This window comes from Tenrec ecaudatus, chromosome 12 (genome assembly GCF_050624435.1).
Source record: "Tenrec ecaudatus isolate mTenEca1 chromosome 12, mTenEca1.hap1, whole genome shotgun sequence".
Taxonomy (NCBI): Eukaryota; Metazoa; Chordata; class Mammalia; order Afrosoricida; family Tenrecidae; genus Tenrec; species Tenrec ecaudatus.
The window spans coordinates 128,406,096-128,424,612 of NC_134541.1; the positions used below are offsets into that span (position 1 = coordinate 128,406,096).

Below are 18,517 nucleotides of genomic sequence, written 5' to 3' on the forward strand. Positions count from 1 at the left end.
GCCTCCCCTATTTTGGGTGGGTGGGTGGGGAATCCCAAAGATCGGGGAGAGCGATGGAGAGAGCCACTGAGTCTTCTAAGAGTCTGCATCCCAGCAGGAAGGAGCCCCACAAGGAGGGAGGTGAGAAGTGTATTTCCTTGTCATGTTTCCTACTTGGGTTGAGCAGAACCTGGGGGATTTCATTGAACTGGGACCCAGGAGCGTGATGACAGGCTGAGGTCACAGAAGTTGATGGGGCTGGAGCCAGAGCCCTCTCCTCAGGGACTCACAGTCTGGAGAGGAAGGGCACTTAGTTGTAGTCCTCACCCCAGGAGGAAGGCTTCCTGGAGGAGGAGGAGGAACCAGCCACTGCCAGCTCCCAGAGAGGTGGTCACTCCACGAGGGCTGCTTGGTCACAACAGGTGGCACAGGACACTGGCATCTTCACTGTGATCGCAGTTGTGGGCATCCCAGCGGATGTGAGAACAGAGTAGCAGGGCGCTCTCGTCTCCGTGGCACTTGACGTTGTCCAGGAGGATGGGGCCTCGGCCTGGGCCAAAGTGGGCTTCGCCCGGGGCCGCCAGGGCCTGGCCACAGCCCAGCTGGCGGCACAGGACGCCGGCTGCCCGGAGGTCCCAGGCATCATCGCAGACGGTGCCCCACCGCTGGCCCAGGAAGAGCTCCACACGTCCCTCACACCGATGGGCTCCACTAGCCAGACGCAGATGCCCTGAGGGTGTGTGAGTATGTATGGAGGGGGGTCCTGTTAGGTACATGGCTGGAAGGGGCTGACCCATGCCTGGCCACTCCCAGGCTAGACCAAGCAAGGGGTTGCTGAGGAGGGCAGATAAATGAGACTGAAGTTGGACAGTGTCAACCCAAATTCAGACTCCTAGGATTGGAAGATAAAGGCCACAGGGTATGCTGAGTGCATTATCAGGCCTGTGTTTGAATCTCTGATTGCAACCCCAGATCAGGTCATTAGAGGTCCCCTGAAGTTCACTATCCCTTCCACTCCTCCACCCCTCCTCCTCCTTCATTTTGACTCATATACTGACTCTCTAGATCAGTGGTTCTCAAGCTTCCTCATGCTGCAACCCTGTCATACAGTTCCTCATGTGGTGGTGACTCTCCAACCATAAAAATATTTTCGTTGCTACGTCATCACTGTCATTTTGCTACTGTGATGAATCGGGCGACCCCTGTGAAAGGGTTGTTTGACCCCCAAAGGGGTAGCAACACACAAGTTGAGCACTGCTGCTCTAGATGGATCTAGCTTCCACTCACCTCCCTTTTCCTGGACACCATCCCACTGAGAATGAGGCTGGAGGCCAGCACAAAAGACAAGAATTCAGGCCCTGTGTAAACCCGCTCTGCTGTACAACCCCAGGCCTGGCTTCCCCAACCTAAGTCTCTTCTATCCTGATGTGCCTACCTCATCTTGGGGCCCGTGGGTACCTACCGTCTCTGGGTCGAGGAGTGGGCACTGGGGTGGTCTCAGAACCATCTTGTTGGGCTTGCAGCCCCAGCTCCTCTGGGCCTGTCTCAGCAAGGACAGAAAGAAGGGGCAATCACATGGGAGAGCAGGTTCCTTGGGACCAGGTCACCTCCTACTTGCCCAAGAGAAACCTGTTCTGGGGACAGAAAGAGCTACAGCCTTCTGTCTTGTAGGGTCGTAAGGAGTCAGCTTCGGGGCAGTGGGTTTGGTTTGGGCACAAATCCCCTACCTCTTGGACCTTAGGCCCTGGAACCTAAAGCAAAACCTTCTTAGTCTAGCAAGGCAGAATGGTGGTAAGACCTCAATTCCAATACCAACCAATGATCAGACTCATTTTAAAACGTCCGGCCGGCCCACTGACTCCTCCCAAAGGTCAGATGCTATGATGTCTGATCAACTTTGCTTACTAAAGCTTGGTGGTCCGCAAAGAGCAACCGCTACACATGCCTGCACCATTTTCTGTGCACTTGGCTTTCGGCCTCGCCTCCGCCCCGCCCCGCCCCGCCCCACTCCGCCGCAGAGCGCGCGCCCTCCCCAGGCCGCGCCGCACTCTGCACTCTGCACTGCAGAGGAAACACCCTTTTCGGCCCTGCCCATATCGCGCAGCCGCAGAGCGACTTTCTCGGGCAGCGTGCGTCCTCACGTGGGTCCCCGCCCACTCCTATCAGACCCCGCCCTCCCTATTGGCGCAGGCCAGCAGGGGCCAGCCAATCCTTCACTCCGGTCGGTGCCGGTCACGCCCCGCCACGCCCGTGCCGCAGTGCGCGCCTCACCTGCGCAGAGCGCGCCCGCGTCCTCGTGGTGGCCGCAGTTGTGCTGGCCCCAGCCCAGGTGGAAGCAGTCGCTCAGGCGGCTCTCGGTGCCGGCGCAGCCCACGTTGTCCAGCAGCACGGGGCCGCGGCCGTAGCCGAAGTGGCCGAGGCCCGTGGCGCCCAGCGCGGGACCGCAACCCGCCTCGCGGCAGGCCACACGCGCGTCCGCAAAGTCCCAGTCGTCGTCGCACACGGTGCCCCAGCCCCCGGCGTGCAACACCTCCACGCGGCCGCGGCACGGGCCCGGGCCGCCCACCAGCCGCAGCCGCCCGCCTGCGGGGCGCACAGGCCCGTGGCCAGAGGGGCAGCTGGCTCTGGGTCAAAGCCCCAGCCTGGCCCTGCCCTGGCTCCCCTCCCCCATGCCACCCGTACTCCCCCACTTACTTTTCTTGGGCGCAGCCCAGGTGCTTGTGGTGAGTTGGGTGGGCTCCTTAGAAGGCAGGGCACCGGTAGCTGCGGAGACAAGGCCTCTAGAGCATTTGAAGGAGACAAGGAGGTCAATTTGCTTGAAGCAGGGCACAGGGGTGCTACCGAGGTCCCCTCAAGTGTGCCAGTCCAGCACCCCAGCTTTTATCTCAATCCCCTCCATGTTGTCCCGCCTGGGTTGGGGATTCTCAACATTACCTTCATCTCAGTGATAATTTCCCCAGCTTTCATTCCAAATAATTCTCATCGATTCAGGTGTTTGTCTCAGTCACCAGGTTTCTCAGTTTTTAATCCCGGCGCCACCCCAAATATTCTGTCAACGCTCAAAGATATTTCTGACTGCCCACCCAACTTTTGGGAGTTCTGTGGATTTCATCTGTGCTCCAGCTGCTGATCTTTCTCTCACTTCTTTAACATCTGGCCCAAAGCACTGGCCTGGTGCGTTTAGGGTTCCCATCTGGGCAGCCTTCCCAATCCCTGGCGCCACACACCTTGCCCTCGGCACTCCCCTCCTTACCCAGCGGGTCTGTGCGCCAAGGCCAGTCCTCTCTTGTGGCCGAGGGCGGCAGGGCGGTGAGAGTTGGATTTAACACTAGAGCAGGAGAGAAGGGAAGGACAGATCAGTGGCTTATCCGGTTGCTCCTCAGCATTGGGCTGTCGGGGGAGGGTGGTAGGGTCTTCTGGAAGAAAACAACAGGGCTGGGGGCCTAGCCCCAGCTGGGGTGCCAGGGAGGCTGTCCAGCTTTGGAATGTTGCTGTGCTTCCCCAAAAGCAGAGGACGTTTACAGTTCATGGAGGCGCCCACCAGCAAGCTTCTTCAAGGTTCTTGGCTATGGTGTCACGAGACACGTTCTCAGCGGTGCCCCATTCTAAAACCCAGGACCCGGAGATCCAGAAAGGCCTTATCTTCCAGCGCAGGACACCCAGTCTTGAGGGGTTTGCAGAACAAGTCTCAGTAGAGTCTTGCTCATGTTGCAGACACGATTATTAGATGTATGCATTATGAAATTGTGCTAGAAAGGGCAAGGGGTGCGCAAAGGCGACGTGTTGCTGTGCTTCCCCAAAAGCAGAGGACGTTTACAGTTCATGGAGGCGCCCACCAGCAAGCTTCTTCAAGGTTCTTGGCTATGGTGTCACGAGACACGTTCTCAGCGGTGCCCCATTCTAAAACCCAGGACCCGGAGATCCAGAAAGGCCTTATCTTCCAGCGCAGGACACCCAGTCTTGAGGGGTTTGCAGAACAAGTCTCAGTAGAGTCTTGCTCATGTTGCAGACACGATTATTAGATGTATGCATTATGAAATTGTGCTAGAAAGGGCAAGGGGTGCGCAAAGGCGACGTGTAACCACTACACCACCAGGGCAGCCAAGTCCCCTCCTAAGCTCTGACTTGACTTGGCTTTTTCAATTTTCTCGGCAGAGCCCTACCCTCGGCTGAGGTCGTGGGCCCGCCCCCACCCAGAGACACCCCTGCCGCCGCTGGGCCCGCCCCTGGAGCCTGCACCTGCGCAGAGCACGCCGGCGTCCTCGTGGTGGCCGCAGTTGTGCACGCCCCAGCCCAGGCTCAGGCAGGTTGCTAGGCGGGGCTCGCCTCCTTCACAGTGCACGTTGTCCAGCATGATGTGCCCAGTGCCGTAACCGAAGAAGGCGTTGGTGGTGGCTGCCAGGGCGCCCCCGCAGCCCAGCTGGCGGCAGACCACCGCGGCGTCGGGCAGCCCCCAGTCGTCGTCACACACAGTGCCCCACAGGCCGCCGTGCAGGATCTCCACTCGGCCCTGACATGGGCCGGTGCCCCCCACCAGGCGCACGCTGCCTTCACCTGGTGAGGGGCATAGGGCTCAGCCTCCAAAAGTGGACCTAAACCACCCCTCACCCGCAATGCCCCCACAGACCCACAGCTCCCGGTACCTAGGACCTCACACCCAGGGGACCCTGCTCAGGCTCTGGGCCCCGTGTTCAGCTTGGGGGTGGTGTGAGGGTCGCAGAACAGGTCAAAGAACTATGCTACTCCTAAAACCAATACCAACCTACCATGCCCTGGTCTGGGAGATGCTGCTGCTCCCTAGTTACGCTGCTCAGGGCACCCACCCACCCCACCCACGAATCCCAAGGTCTGGCACCAACAGTGCATTCTCCACGAAGCTTTCCCTGATCTAACGATGGGATGTATTTCCTTTTATGACCTTGCCTCTCTATGTGCCCCTCTCTAGGGACAATTCCCCCTGCTTCCTCATCCTTGTCATTGCTGTAGACCACAAGGGGGGAATGTCCCACCCCCAGGCCATGTAAGGCTTGCAGACTCACCAGTACCAGCTGACACTACGCCCTTGACCAAAGGGAAGCAATCACAGCTGTCACATTCTCACTGCCATCTGAGTCCCACTCATAGCCACCCGAGAGGGGAGGCTCAAACTGCCTCTCTGGGTCTCTGACTCTGTAACTATAGGAGGAGAAAGCCTCTTCTTTCTCCTGCGGAGTGGCTAGTGGCTTTGAACTGCTGCTCTTATGGTTAGCAGCCCGACATGTAAACATTTCACCCCTCAGGCTCCTTAGCCACCACATTAGGGGTGAGGTTAATGAAATGTTTGACCGGTCAGGCCCTCGAATGATCTTATGAATATGCAAATGGCCCTGGACAGAAAAAATTCCCCCATCCATGCAGTAGACTAAGCTCCAGTCCCCACACTCACTTCCCATGTTCCCTAAGTCTGGGCTGACTGTATTTTTAATCATCTCACAGAGTGACCGGTTCCCTGTTTCTCTATCCAGATGAGGAGCTCCCCGAGGGGCTCACAGGGGGTCAGGGCAGGGCCTCACCCATGTGTAATTTCTCTTGTCTCACTACCTAGGGAAAGAGACAGGCAGCGCCCCCTCATCACTGTGACTCACCTTTCCCATTCTGGGCATCGGTGGGGAGAGCCGGGATGGTTAGCACCTTCCTCGTTGGGGGCTGAGTGGGCAAGAACTCTGAGAAAAAAGCAAGGTGGGAAAGAGGAAGATGCGTGACCTTTCTGGATTCCATCCTCAGACCCCCAGGCTGTGTGAGGTGGTGGGGGCAACGGATCCCTAAGGTTTTGGCTAAGAACTCCCCTGGGCAGGGGAGCAGAGTCTCGGGCCACTTGAGGCCAGTGCACTCACTTGTCACCAGCCCAAACCCAAACTCACTGCCATTGAGTGGATTCCAACACATAGCGCCCCAATAGGATGAAGTAGAACTGCTCCTGTGGGTTTTCAGGGCTGCAAATTCCGAGGGGAGTGGAACACCTCATCTCTCTCCCGCTGAGAGGCTGGTGGACTCAAACTGCTGACCTTGTGGTTAGCAGTCCAATGCATAACCCACCACGCCAAGAGGGCTCCTGGAGCTCTTGTGAGAATGGCCAAATCAGAGACTCTGGGGGGTGGGGCTGGCATCTGTCAGTCAAGGTCAAACCTCTCTGAGTGTTCCCTGTCGCTCATTACCCAGTGGAGCTTAGGACCCACATGGCTCCTAGTCAGGTCCTTTGAAAAAGGAGCCAGGGGCTCTGCTGGGACACTCAATGGCATGCATGGAAGCAGTCAAGTTGGTTTTCTTTCAGCCCAAGGTCACATTGGAACCCTGGAGGGGGGTCGGCAGAGGAGGTGCTCAGCCCCAGCACTGTGCAGCCCCTGGCCTGGTCTACACATACCACTTGACATAGCTAGCCTGCAGCCCAGCTGCCTCCCACAACCTGTCTGCCCTCCCGGGGTTCTGGACCCTGCTCACCATCACACAGGACAGCCACGTCCTCATAGTGAAAACAGTTGTGGACGCCCCAGCCCCGGCTGCCGCACTCGCTCAGCGCCGCTTCCTGCCCCCGGCACTCCACGTTGTCCAGCAGGATGGGGCCCCGGCCCTGACCGAAAGCTAGAGGACGGGGCACAGGCAGCGCCAGGCCGCAGCCCAGCTGGCGACACACCACGTTGGCATCCACCACGTCCCAGTCGTCATCACAGACGCTGCCCCAGGAGCCACTGTGTAGGACCTCCAGGCGCCCCCGGCAGCGGCTCGGGCCCCCCACCAGCCTCAGCTCTGTGGAAAGGGTGAAGTTGGCAGTATGGGGATTGCTGGACCCGATCTACAGGATGTCCTTCTTATCAAGAAGCATGGGAGGACCTGGGCTCAGTTCCTCTAAGCTGTATTTCTCACTTGGGTAAAAAGGCGATCCATCCCAGGTGGGTGTATTATTGGTCCCCTCCCTGTCCTCCCGCCCTGCAGTCACCCCCAGACCCCGTCTTCTGAGGGTCTGAGTGCCTGGGGGAGGTGGGGGAGAGCAAGACACTTACCTGGAAAGGGCAGTGGAGTGGGCTGAAGTGCACTGGCTGAAACAGAATGAGGAAAACCATTGGCCCCTCTTCCCTCTATGAGAAGAGACTGCCAACCCTAGTCCCACAACCGCTCCCCCAAGTCACGGTCACCAACCACCCCCCTCCTCTTTGACTCTACTACCCCTGTGCTTCTGAAACCCCAACATCGCTTGCCCTGTCTGTCCCCACCAGCCTCCCTGCCTCACACCTCTTCCATGGGTCCACCCCAAGACCCCAAACCAAACTCATGGCCATCGAGTCGATAGCGAGTCAGAGCGACCCTGTCGGACAGGGTAGAACGCCCTTGGGGGTTTCTGAGACTCTAACTCGCTACAGGAGTAGAAAGCCCCATCTGTCTCCCAAGGAGCTGCTGGTGGTTTTCAACTGCTGACCTTGCAACTAGCAGCCCAGCGCATCACCACTACACCAGCCACCACAACTCTTCTGGCTGTCCCCAGGAAGATCTGCCTCACACCCGCTTCTGCTTATGCCTGCCGGTGCCTGTGAGACCAAGCCAAACCCTTAGACCTTCTTCTCCACAAAGCCTGCTAATAGCCTGACCAGTTTCTCTTTACTTATTATTTTTTCTAATAACACATTTTTAATTGTAATATCTTGTGGGAATTTACATTTCAGATCATCTACTTTGAATTCAACATTTAAGCGACTGGTCCACCCCTCCAAAAGTTTGCCCTTTACTTCTCTTACTTTTGAATCTCCCACCAGCTACTAAACCAGATCCACAGTCCATTCTCCCTTCAGTCTCCTCGGCGTGGACTACCCTGCTGGCTGCCCTGGCTCTCCCAGCCTCGGTAGCCTTCTTACGTCCTCACTTAGAAGTGCTCTCTCCTTGGGAGGGTTGCCTGGGCACCAGGTAGTGCCCCTTTCAGAACCTCTCCTGGTGAGGTGGGCGCGCCTGTCTTACCTGGGTCCAGGGTTCCCTCCTCAGAACCTGCCACTCTATAGATTCTCAGTGGCTCTGCTTTCATGGGCTTGGTGTTCAGTGGCTTTGTGTCAATGGGCTTTGTGAATGATTCTGGTTCGAATCCACCAAAGGAATTCTGAGCCTTTGTATCCTTAGGGAGCATGAGCCAGTGCCTTATCATGTTGGAAAGAGTTTCTCAGAGCACACCCTGGCCTTTTTCTTCCCAGCGCAGTTTTCCATTTTCTTAACATTTCTTTGTAATAAGCCCCCATGAATGTCCTGAGCTCTTTGAGCAAAATCTATCAAGACGACCCTTTGGGAACTCCCAAAAAGAGTTGCCAAGACCTTCGGAGCTGCCCTCTCTGTCTTGAATTGACCTGGCTCAGCAGATTCCCTGGACAGCCGCTGTTTGGATGAGACGTGTTAATTTTTTGAACTCACCCCTGGAGACAGGCGTGTTCCTGGGGAACTTGTGTGCAGCTACCCACCAAGTGCAGGAACATGCTTAAACATGCTGTGTTTGGAAAAAGTCTGTGGGTGTGTATGAATCAGGGAACCCTAGGGCCAGTACTTTTTTACTTTCCCTTGTATTTCTGCCCAAAGGAGTCCTGGGGGCACCCCCGGTTACTCATGGGGCTGCTGACAGCAAGGTTAGTGGTTCAAAACCACCAGCCACTCCACGGGGGAAAGAGGAGGCTTACTACCTCCGTAAAGAGTTAAAGTCTCCCTGTTCTATAGGGTCACTAGGAGTCGGAACCGACTAGATGGCCTGGAGTTAGAATTGACATGTACCTCAGGGAGCCCTGGTGATGCTATTGGAGGAAGTGTCCGATGACTAACTGCAAGGTTGCTGGATCAAACCCACCAGGAGAAAGAAGAGGCTATCCTGTCAAGATTTATAGCCTTGGAAACGCTAGACAGGGTCGCTGTGAGTCAGAATATGTTCCCCAGAGGGTGCTGTACAGTGCGCCGTGGGGTACAGCGTGTGAGAACTGTAAGGCTCTTACATTTTCACCTAACTGCATCTACAAGCCTGTTATCAGACTTCTTACTTTACAGGACAGTGACCCCACTTCTCTTCCCCGCCTGTCCCCTCATGCCACGGGCACCCAGCTGTACCCTTTAGTTGCAGTGTGGCTTTGAGCAAATTGTCTAACCTCCTGCGCCTGAAGCTTCCCCATCTAACCCTCCTACCGCTGCACATGCTCCTGCCCCAGTTTACAGGTGGAGAAACCGACACTCGGCTTTGCCTTTCTGCAGGCCCGAGAGTCTTATGGATTATGCAGGGGTCCTCAAACTTTTAAACAGGGGGCCAGTTCACTGTCCCTCAGACCACTGGACGGCCGGACTATAGTTTTAAAAAAAGCTATCAACAAATTCCTATGCACACTGGACGAGTTGGTGGCAGCAAAAACAGCCGGCGGGCTAAATAAATGTCCTCGGCGGCCTGCATGTGGCCCGTGGGCCATAGTTTGAGGGCCCCTGGATTATGGGATTCGAGTCTACCAGCTGCCTCGCAAACAGCCGCTGGGGCACCCATTCCCTCTCCCTGCTCACGGCCCCTCCCTGGCCATACCTGGGCATGTGTAGCCCTTGCTTCCAACACGGAGTCCCCCAAACTCAGAGCACCCCTCTACCATCCACCCCAGCAGATGTCAGAACTGGAAAGAACAGCACAAAACAACTCCTCCATCGCCCACCTCGCACTGTAGTTGTGCAGCAGGGGAAAGAGAGGCAGAAAGGGGGAGAGTCAAAGATGGGAGGTGACGCACTCACCCAGTGGCAGGAGGAGGAAGAAGGACAGGGCTGGGGGAAGGGGCGAAGGGGCAGGACTCCCATCTCCTGGCTTCCATCCCCGGCTCTTCTCGACCAGCTGGGGACCAATCCTCATCTCGGTTTCCTTGTGCGTCCAGCCAGTGGATGGCCTTTCAGAGGGCACCGTCAAGGGGCCGTAGAGAAGACACAGATGGAACATCTGGAATGAGAGGTCCCCGGATGTTCCTTCCAGCTGGGGGTAGGGGAAGTGAGAATTTCAGAGAGGAGTGACGTTTCCACTGGAGTTTGGCTCCAGCACCGGCAACAGCTTGGAGCTGAGGCATGAGTGAGCTCCTATGGAAATGACTGAGGAGCCACGTTTGGCTGGAGCCAATGGTTGCTCCTGAAGCCCCCTGCTGTGAAGTCACTTCCAACTCAGGATGACCTCATATGCATCAGAGGGGACCTGAGATCATAGAGTCGTCTTTTCTCTCTTCCCTTTTAAACAGTTCCTACACCCACCATGGCAGGAGTCTTGGTGGCGTAGTGGGTAGGCAGTGGGCTGCTAACCGCAAGCTCCACAGTTCGAAACCACCAGTCATTCCTCAGGAGAAAGACGGGGCTTTCTACTCCTGTCCTGAGTTACAGTCTTGGAAACCCGTAGGGGCAGATCCCCCCATGTGCTGTGCTTTAGGGTCGCTGTGAGTCAGAATGCACTCGATGGCAGTGAGTTCGGTTTGGTTTCCACACACAATTTAGTGACATGAATCGCATGTCATGAGTCACACTCTTAATCTGTGCAGCCATTCCCACCTTCCTCTTTTTACGTGAATTAATTAATAACGGTTCTTTTGACATATCATTCACATATACTTATCATATAATCAAATCGTCCAATCATATCAAGAAAGAGATAGATGGACACAGCGGCTGCAACAATAGGCTCAGGCAGAGGACCAATTGTGAGAATGACACAGGACGGGCAGTGTTTCGTTCCATTGTGCACTGGGTGGCTACGGGTTGGAACTGACTCAATGGTATCTATCAAGAACAACAACAACAGTATTTCATTGTGTGTATGTGCCAGATATTTTTTTGATTCATTCTTCTACTGATGAGTGTTTGGATTGTTTCCAACTTACTGTTCTGGTGGACTGTGCTGCAAACGTGGAGAGCACACATCTATTTGTATCTTATCTCTTTGGGAAATAGGCTCAGCAGGAGGATTCCAGTGCCCAGTGGTTTGGGGTCACCTCCATATCGCTTTCCACAAGGGTTGTACCTATCGACAAGCCTGCCACAGTGGATAAGACTTCCAGTCTTGCTAGCATTTATTGTTTAAGATGATTCTCATCATAGTTTGTTTTTTATCTTATTCTCTTTCTCACGGTAGTTTTTGATTCACGTCTCCTGGCTGGCTGGCTGGTGGCTCACTCGTATCTTCTGACCAGCTCCACATTTCTCCTGACTCTTGCATCTAATTTCTGGGTGATATAGACAATATAGTTATTGTTTTCTTTTCATCCGTTATTTTAATGAGTGCCTTCTATTGATAGTAAGGCCGTATTTTTGTTTCTCTGCTGTGTGTAGGGATTGGATGGCCCCAACCAAATTTGTAGCAAAGAATTCTGGTGTCCTATGGATCTGGGCACCATAGCAAGTTTCTCTTGAAACTGAAAGTCCAAGGAAATGAGTTCATTTAAAGCGGAAGGAGAATGAAAATAAAATCACATGGCTGCAAAAATGGTGCCGGGCTGGGCGATTGATGCTGTGTTGGATTCTCTCCTCTTGCGGGAGGGAGAGCCCTGACGGAGTCCATTCGTGGAGCAACTACTAGCCCAACAACTAGCCTAAAGGTTGGAGGTTCAAACCCATCCAGGCTATGCCTCAGAAGAAGGGCCTGTCGGGCTGCTTCCAAAAGGTCATAGTTTTAAGAAAAACTCCACAGAGCATTTCTACTCTGTACACGCAGGGCCACTGTGAGCTGGCATCAAGTCGATGCCAGCTCACAGCAGCAACATTGAGGCCTATCTGTGGGAAAGTGTGTATGCAGTAAGTATAGAGCACAGTGAATATTCACACCAGGGATCCAGCACCCCAGACCTCCCCATGCCCCCCTCTTCTTGCACACACTTGTAGCAAGAGCTAACCATTAAGCATGCGCACAATGAATCAAAAGGAGGAGAGAGAGGAGGCTGGTGTAGGCGCTGGTGCAGTTACCCAGATCCCTGATCATCAGGGGTAGGGAAGGACAGATGTGAACATTATCAGGGAGGCTGAATCGGCAGAACTGGGCTCCCATTGGTTGGGGGCGATTACAGCCTGGGGAGCATCAGTTGATTCTCATACTTAGGGTCTGTCGCTACAGGAGCAGGCGGGGGGCAGGGACGGATGGTTTGGCTTGAAATATATTGAGATTGAGGTGCCAGGGGACATGGGGGTGGAGGGGCCTCCCAGTAGGGAATCTGCCACCCACCCCATCACTCCCTGGCTTTGCCTCTGCCCTGGCCTTCACACAGCTTGGCTGGGGAAAGGATGAAAACCTATCTGCATTCGAGCACAGGGTTCTCAATACCCCATTCATGGGGCCTGGCACAGCCCCCAGTGGAATAATCAGCTTTTGTCCTCCCTCTGCCTGGCCTGGGGACCGCTGGGAGATAGAGCTGGGAGCTGTGGGAGGGGGGACCTATAGGTATCTGGGCCTTATTCCGGCTCCCAGACATTGAGGCCACCCACCTTTCAGGCTGCTCCGACCCTGCTTCCTCCAGCCCCCAGGCCACATCAACTCCTGCCTTGTGGAGGGTGTCGGGGGAGAGCTTCCAAGAAAGTGGCCAGGAATCCTCAAATCCCCTCACTCTATCCCCTACCTGACCCAGGGATTCGAGAGAAGGATCCCTGGCCCTATTCCCACCGACCTCAAATCCCAGTGTATCTAAGAGTTCTCTATGGCTTCCCAAGGCCTCCCTCACCATCTAGTTCAGCGGTTCTCAACCTTCCTGATGCCGCGACCCTTTCATACAGTTCCTCATGTGGTGGTGAGCCTCCAACCATAACATTATTTTTGTTGCTACTTCATCACTGTCATTTTGCTCCTGTGATGACTCAGGCGACTCCCAAAGGGGTCACGGCCTACAGGTTGAGCACCGCTGATCTAGTACTAAGCTTGGGTCTCTCTTGTCTGCTCACGCCCCGTGCCCTGGGGAGCTTAGAGAAGAGGCTGCTTAACTCTTCCCCACTTTCCGTGAATGGCCACTCTCCAGGGCTCTCCGCCTCTGTTAGTGTCCCTCCCGGCCTGGTCTCTAAGCAGGGAGGCAGCACAGCCCAGTGGCTAGACGCGTCTGCTCCATCCCTTACTAGCGGTGCGACCTCACCTCGTCATCCTCACTCTCATCACCTATAACGTGGACTTGGTGAGACCTTTTCCTCTGACCGCTGTTGCTAGATGAGAGAGGAACTGATGAAGACCACGAAAGGCTTACCCAGGGGCTTCAAACGCCACTCGTACCCCCTGCCACCGAGTGGACTCCCACTCTAGCGACCCCAGGGCCTGCCCACCGTAAACCATGGTGGTCATCCTTATGATTTCCTCCCCAGCCGGCCTGGGGACTTCTCCAGCACAGGTCACCTGGCACAGGGGAGGTACTCGAGACATGTTTGTCGAATGATTGAATGCCTTTAGGGCAACTGGAGCATAGAGCATTGAGCCGTGCCAACAAACCATCCTATGGGCGAAAAATGCCACCACCACCAACCCCCCCTCCACACCCCCTACTCCACCCTCACCCCCCCAGCACACACAGGAGGCTCATACCTGGGGAAATGTCTTGGGATCTTCCCGTCCTTTCTTCCGCAGTCAAGCCAAGGTCCAGTGACTTTCTCTGCCTCTGAAAGGGTAGCAGGGGGAAGGGGCCCCTTGGGGCGAGTCCACCCAGTGATCTCTTCTTTCCTTGTCAGAGCTGGCCTGTGAGCAGGGGCAAAGACCCTGTCCATGGAGCTGGCTGGCAGCCCAGCCCGTTCACCCGTCCTGAGGGACAGAGGGCAGCCAAGGGCGGGTGGAGGTGGCCAGCACCGCCTGGAGAAGCCCCAGGGAAGGGACATCCAGAGGAGGAGCTGCGTGAGTGCGGGTGGGAGGACTCTCCGGGCCAGGTAGTCCCTCCTCCCCTTCTCCTCCACCCCAAGGCTCAGGTTTCAGAAAGACCTGGCTAGATCACCTCCCCTTTGTGGGCAGCCAAGCATCCTTGACCATCTCAGACCTCTGGGATCCAAGTCCTAACCGCTTTGCCCTCCCGAGTCCCGCCCCCTGCCCCCTGCTCCCCACTGCACCCTGATCCATGTCCCCGTGGGGGTGGCTGCATATTGTCATGGGGGCCGGACTTCACTGAAATGCTGGTGACTGCCTCACTGCCTGGTTCCTCTTAGGCAGGGATCCTCAAACTTTTTAAACAGGGGGCCAGTTCCCTGTCCCTCAGACTCATTGGAGGGCCGAACTATAGTTTAAAAAAAACACAAAAAACTATGAACAAATTCCTATGCACACTGCACATATTTTGAAGTAAAAACCAAAATGGGGCAAAAGCACCCAGCTGGTTGGATAAATGTCCTTGGCGGGCCGCATGTGGCCCAAGGGCCATAGTTTGAGGACGCCTGCTCTTAGGTGTCTTTGGGACTTTGGGGGCTCTGAAGGTGACAGGAAGTAACACATGGCCTAGTGTGTAGTGTGTAGCTGCAATGAAAGGCTGTGCTGAGGTTTGGCATTTTCCTGTGGGAACCGCAGACTCTCAGAGCTGGAGGGCACTATAGTTAGTTGTGGCCACACCTGGCTGCACGTGACATTCGAGCCCCTCCACTCCATCCACCCTCAGACTCAAAAAACTCACTGCCATTGAGTCAATTCCGACTCATAACAGCCCTATTGAGCAGGGTTGGACTGCCCCTGTGGGTTTCTGAGAGTATAGCTCTTTGGGGGAGTAGAAAGCCTCCTCTTATCCTGTGGAGCGGCTGGTGATTTTGAACTGCTGACTTCGAAGTTAGCACTCCAACGCATAACCACTCGGCCACCAGGGTTCCTCGTCCCTCCCACCCAGGGGACTTTAAAACGATGAACAGAATTCTGTCCCCGTCACCCCTGCCCGAGAGCGTCTGCTCCAGCGGTTAGAGGGTGGGTGTCCCAGCAAACGTGTAGTTTGAACTTCTCCTGGGGACCAGACGAGTCTGAGGACCAGCGGCCTAGTGCCCTTCAAGCTCTTCGTCCTGCAGATGGGGAGACAGAGGCCAGGAGAAACGATGGTCACACAGGACGCAATCTGTGTCTCCCAGGGTCAGGCTTTCTGACCCTCAGCCCCAATCTTTTAAAAATGTTTTAAAACTCTTACTGGGAATTGGGGAAGGTTTACAGGACAGACGATCCATTTTACTGCCCACCATTCCTGGTGTGCATGCTGTTTCACTTCTTAAACAGCAAGAGCCCAAACCTCCCTTCCTATGTCTTGGAGAAAGTCCTGTTGCACTCCCTACTGTCACCTCCCTGCTGTCAGATCTGGTGGGCCCACGCCCATCCCACCTTTCTTCCTGCTTCAGCTGAGCCGCCCTTCCTTAGACCCGAGGAAATCCTTTCTAGCAGCCCAGACCCCATCTGCTCAGGGACCTTCCTCTCTCCCTCAGCTCATCTCTCTTCCACACCCCACTGCTCTGTCCCCACTGGACCCTTTGCTTCAAGCTTCTAAGCTCTGGTCTCACTGCCACAGAGTCGATGCTGATTCACAGCGACTCCCTGTGGGTTTCCGAATCTGTCACTGTTGATGGGATTAGAAAGCCCAGTCTTTCTCCCAAGGAGCCAACCATGCAGATCGTAGCCCAACCCACAACTATACACCCGCAAGGCGCCTTTGCTCTGGTGACTGCCATTAAACTTTATTTTTGCCCCAATGGTTTTATTGGCATATAATTCACATATAAGACAGTTCAATAGTTCTATGACTCCAAGAAGAACTGTATCCACGATCATGGAAGACAAAATGGATACGTGCAAATGTGAAGAAAGCTGATGGTGCCAGGCTATCAAAAGATATAGCCTCTGGGGGCTTAAAGACTTGAAGGTAAATAAGCTTGCTGAGAAGTAACAAAGCCCACTTGAAAGAAGCACACCAGCCTGTGTGATCATGCGGTGTTGATGGGCTCTGGTATCAGGCATCAGAGATCAAGAACAAAAAAATCACATCAATGTGAATGAGGGGGAGGGCGGAGTGGAGACCCAAAGCCCATCCGTAGACAATTGGACATCCCCTTACTGAAGGGTCACAAGGAACAGATGAGCCAGTCAGGGTGCAGTATAGCACCGATGAAACATACAACTTTCCTCTAGTTCTTTAATGTTTCCTTCCCCGACTATCATGACCCCAATTCTACCTTACAAATCCGGCTAGACCAGAGCATGTACACTGGTACAGATAAGAGCTGGAAACACAGGGAATCCAGGACAGATGAACCCCTCAGAACCAGTAATGAGAGTAGTGATACCAGAAGGGGAAGGGGAAGGGCAAGGTGGAGGGAGAAAGGGGATCCGATCACAATGATCTCCATATAACCCCTTCCCAGGGGGATGGACAACAGAAAAGTGGGTGAAGGGAGACATCCGTCAGTGTAATACATGAAAAAAATAATAATTTTTATATTATCGAGGACTCATGAAGGAGGAAGGGTGGGGGAGAGAGGTAAAAAACGTGAGGAGCTGACACCAAGGGCTCAAGTGGAAAGAAAATGTTTCGAGAAGATGTACAAATGTACGTACAAATGTGCTCGACACCATGGCTGGCTGGCTGGCTTGTGATAAGAGCTGTACGAACCCCCACTAAAACGATTCCAAAAAACAAAAAAGAAGAGTCGTACCATCATCACCCCAACCAGGGAAGCAAACATTGTAACCCGATGACCACCCTGCCATAGTCTGTTCACCGTTAATAAGGCCTCTCTCATCCGGGGTCGTATCAGCCCTGGCTCACAGTGTGTGCACAGCTCCTCTGCTCTGCCTTCCATCTTGGTGCTTGTGGTATTATACAATAATTTGTCAATTTGAGGATTACGAGTGAAGGGGTGGAGCCTAGACTGTCAATCAAGATATAACCAGTGCGGCCTCTGTGTAGGCATGGCCTTCTGAGAATTCTGGGAACTCCTGTATTTTCCTCCTTGGAAGCGGGAGACCCAGACCCGCTCTGCTCACTCCCTTGGAGACACTCTACTGACAAGACACATGGACCTGCTACGCTAGTGCCCTTAGCCGGAGAAGCCCCGGGGAGACTCCTGCCAGCACTGAGATGCCTACACCGCCGCTGGATCCAAAGACTTTCTACCCACTGGCCTGTGATCGTCCTGCATTTGGTGTCATTGCATGTGTTTCGTGAGTCTGAAGAGGACTTTGTAGATTGGTATCGGACTTATGGGCTTGGACTGGACTGGGTTGTATCGGACTTATGGGCTTGGACTGGACTGGGTTGGGATGCTTTCTTAATGTGCAACTACCTGAGTTAGTCTGGGTAGATGAGAGAAACAAATTAATAACATGCATATGTATATAAGGGAGAGGTTTATATACAAGAGGAATTGAACATTGAGAAAACATACATACACACATATGCATATATATAAACATATTTGTTTATACAGTGAAAAGGAATTTAACAGCTAATTAGTCCACACAGCAATACAGAGGGTTTAGTTCAACTCACTTCCATGGAACGGTTAATCTACTGGAAGCCCTTCAACTCACATGGGGTGCTGGGTCCAAGGTCAAGGAAGCAGACAGCAGAGTCCTCCCTGGGTCAAGGCAAGCAGTCTGCCCTCAGGCAACAAGCAGCAGGGTGGGACACCAACAGTCAGTAGCTCAGGACTTTAGGGAAGCAGTCCCCAGAGGGATGTCGAATGCTAGCAACGCAAGGTGACAGGATCCACCAGCCTCAGCAAGGTGTGCACCAGCAGCGTGGCAAAGCAGGTCTCGAAGGAGCCTCCAGCTCTAGTGTCACAATCCACAGCCTGGCCTGGCCCCCAGGTGGCGTAGCTCCAGAAGCAGGACAAACACTCAAGCACGCACCAATCACTAGAGAGCAAGAAAGATCGGGTGGGCCTTGCCGAGCCATTTATCTCTTTGCCCTCCAATCAAATTGCAGCCTGATTAACCCCACATGTTCCTATTGGCCAGGATGGCACAATAACTCTGTAGGACAAGGTAGAATTCCCTTGGGACTTTCCAAGTCTGCAGTTCTTTGTTGTTGTTGCTACTTGTTGTTAGGTGCCATCGAGTCAGTTCCGACCGACCTATAGTGACCTTCTGCACAACCGAATGAAACCCTGCCCGGTCCGGCGCCGCCCTCACAATTGTTCTTATGCTTGAGCGCATCGCTACAGCCACTGTGTCAGCCCATCTCGCAGAGGCCCTTCCTCTTTGTCACTGCCCCTCTACTTCCCGGGGACTGACCTCTCCTAACAACATATCCAAGGTACGTAAGAGGACATCTCACACCCTTGCCTCTAAGGCACACGCGGGCCCTGCTTTCTCCTGATTGTCCTTTCAGCCGGCCGTGCCACTTCCAGCAGTCTTCTCCCACACCACAGTTCAGATGCATTGATGCTTTGTCAGTCTTCCTTATTCAAGGTCCAATTGCACAAGCATACAAGATGATTGAAAATAGTATGGCTTCAGTCAGGTGCACCTTAGTCCTCAAAGTAACATCCTTGCTTTTCAATATCCTGAGGGGGTCAAGTGCAGCAGATTTACCTCATGCAACATGTCTTTTGATCTCTCGACAGC

General features: G+C 54.3%; 1 protein-coding gene across 1 annotated transcript; it reads right to left on the bottom strand.

Moving 5' to 3' along the window:
• On the bottom strand, positions 1-10,976 carry SSC4D (scavenger receptor cysteine rich family member with 4 domains). The gene is made up of 11 exons (XM_075528140.1): positions 10,971-10,976; positions 9,739-9,970; positions 7,017-7,052; positions 6,457-6,762; positions 5,604-5,681; positions 4,219-4,533; positions 3,233-3,307; positions 2,674-2,742; positions 2,251-2,562; positions 1,442-1,519; positions 1-709 (listed from the first exon to the last, which is right to left on the bottom strand). The coding sequence occupies exons 1-11, from the start codon at positions 10,974-10,976 to the stop codon at positions 393-395; spliced, it is 1,824 nt and encodes a 607-aa protein (XP_075384255.1). The 3' UTR covers positions 1-392.
• Between the last annotated feature and the right edge of the window lie 7,541 nt (positions 10,977-18,517).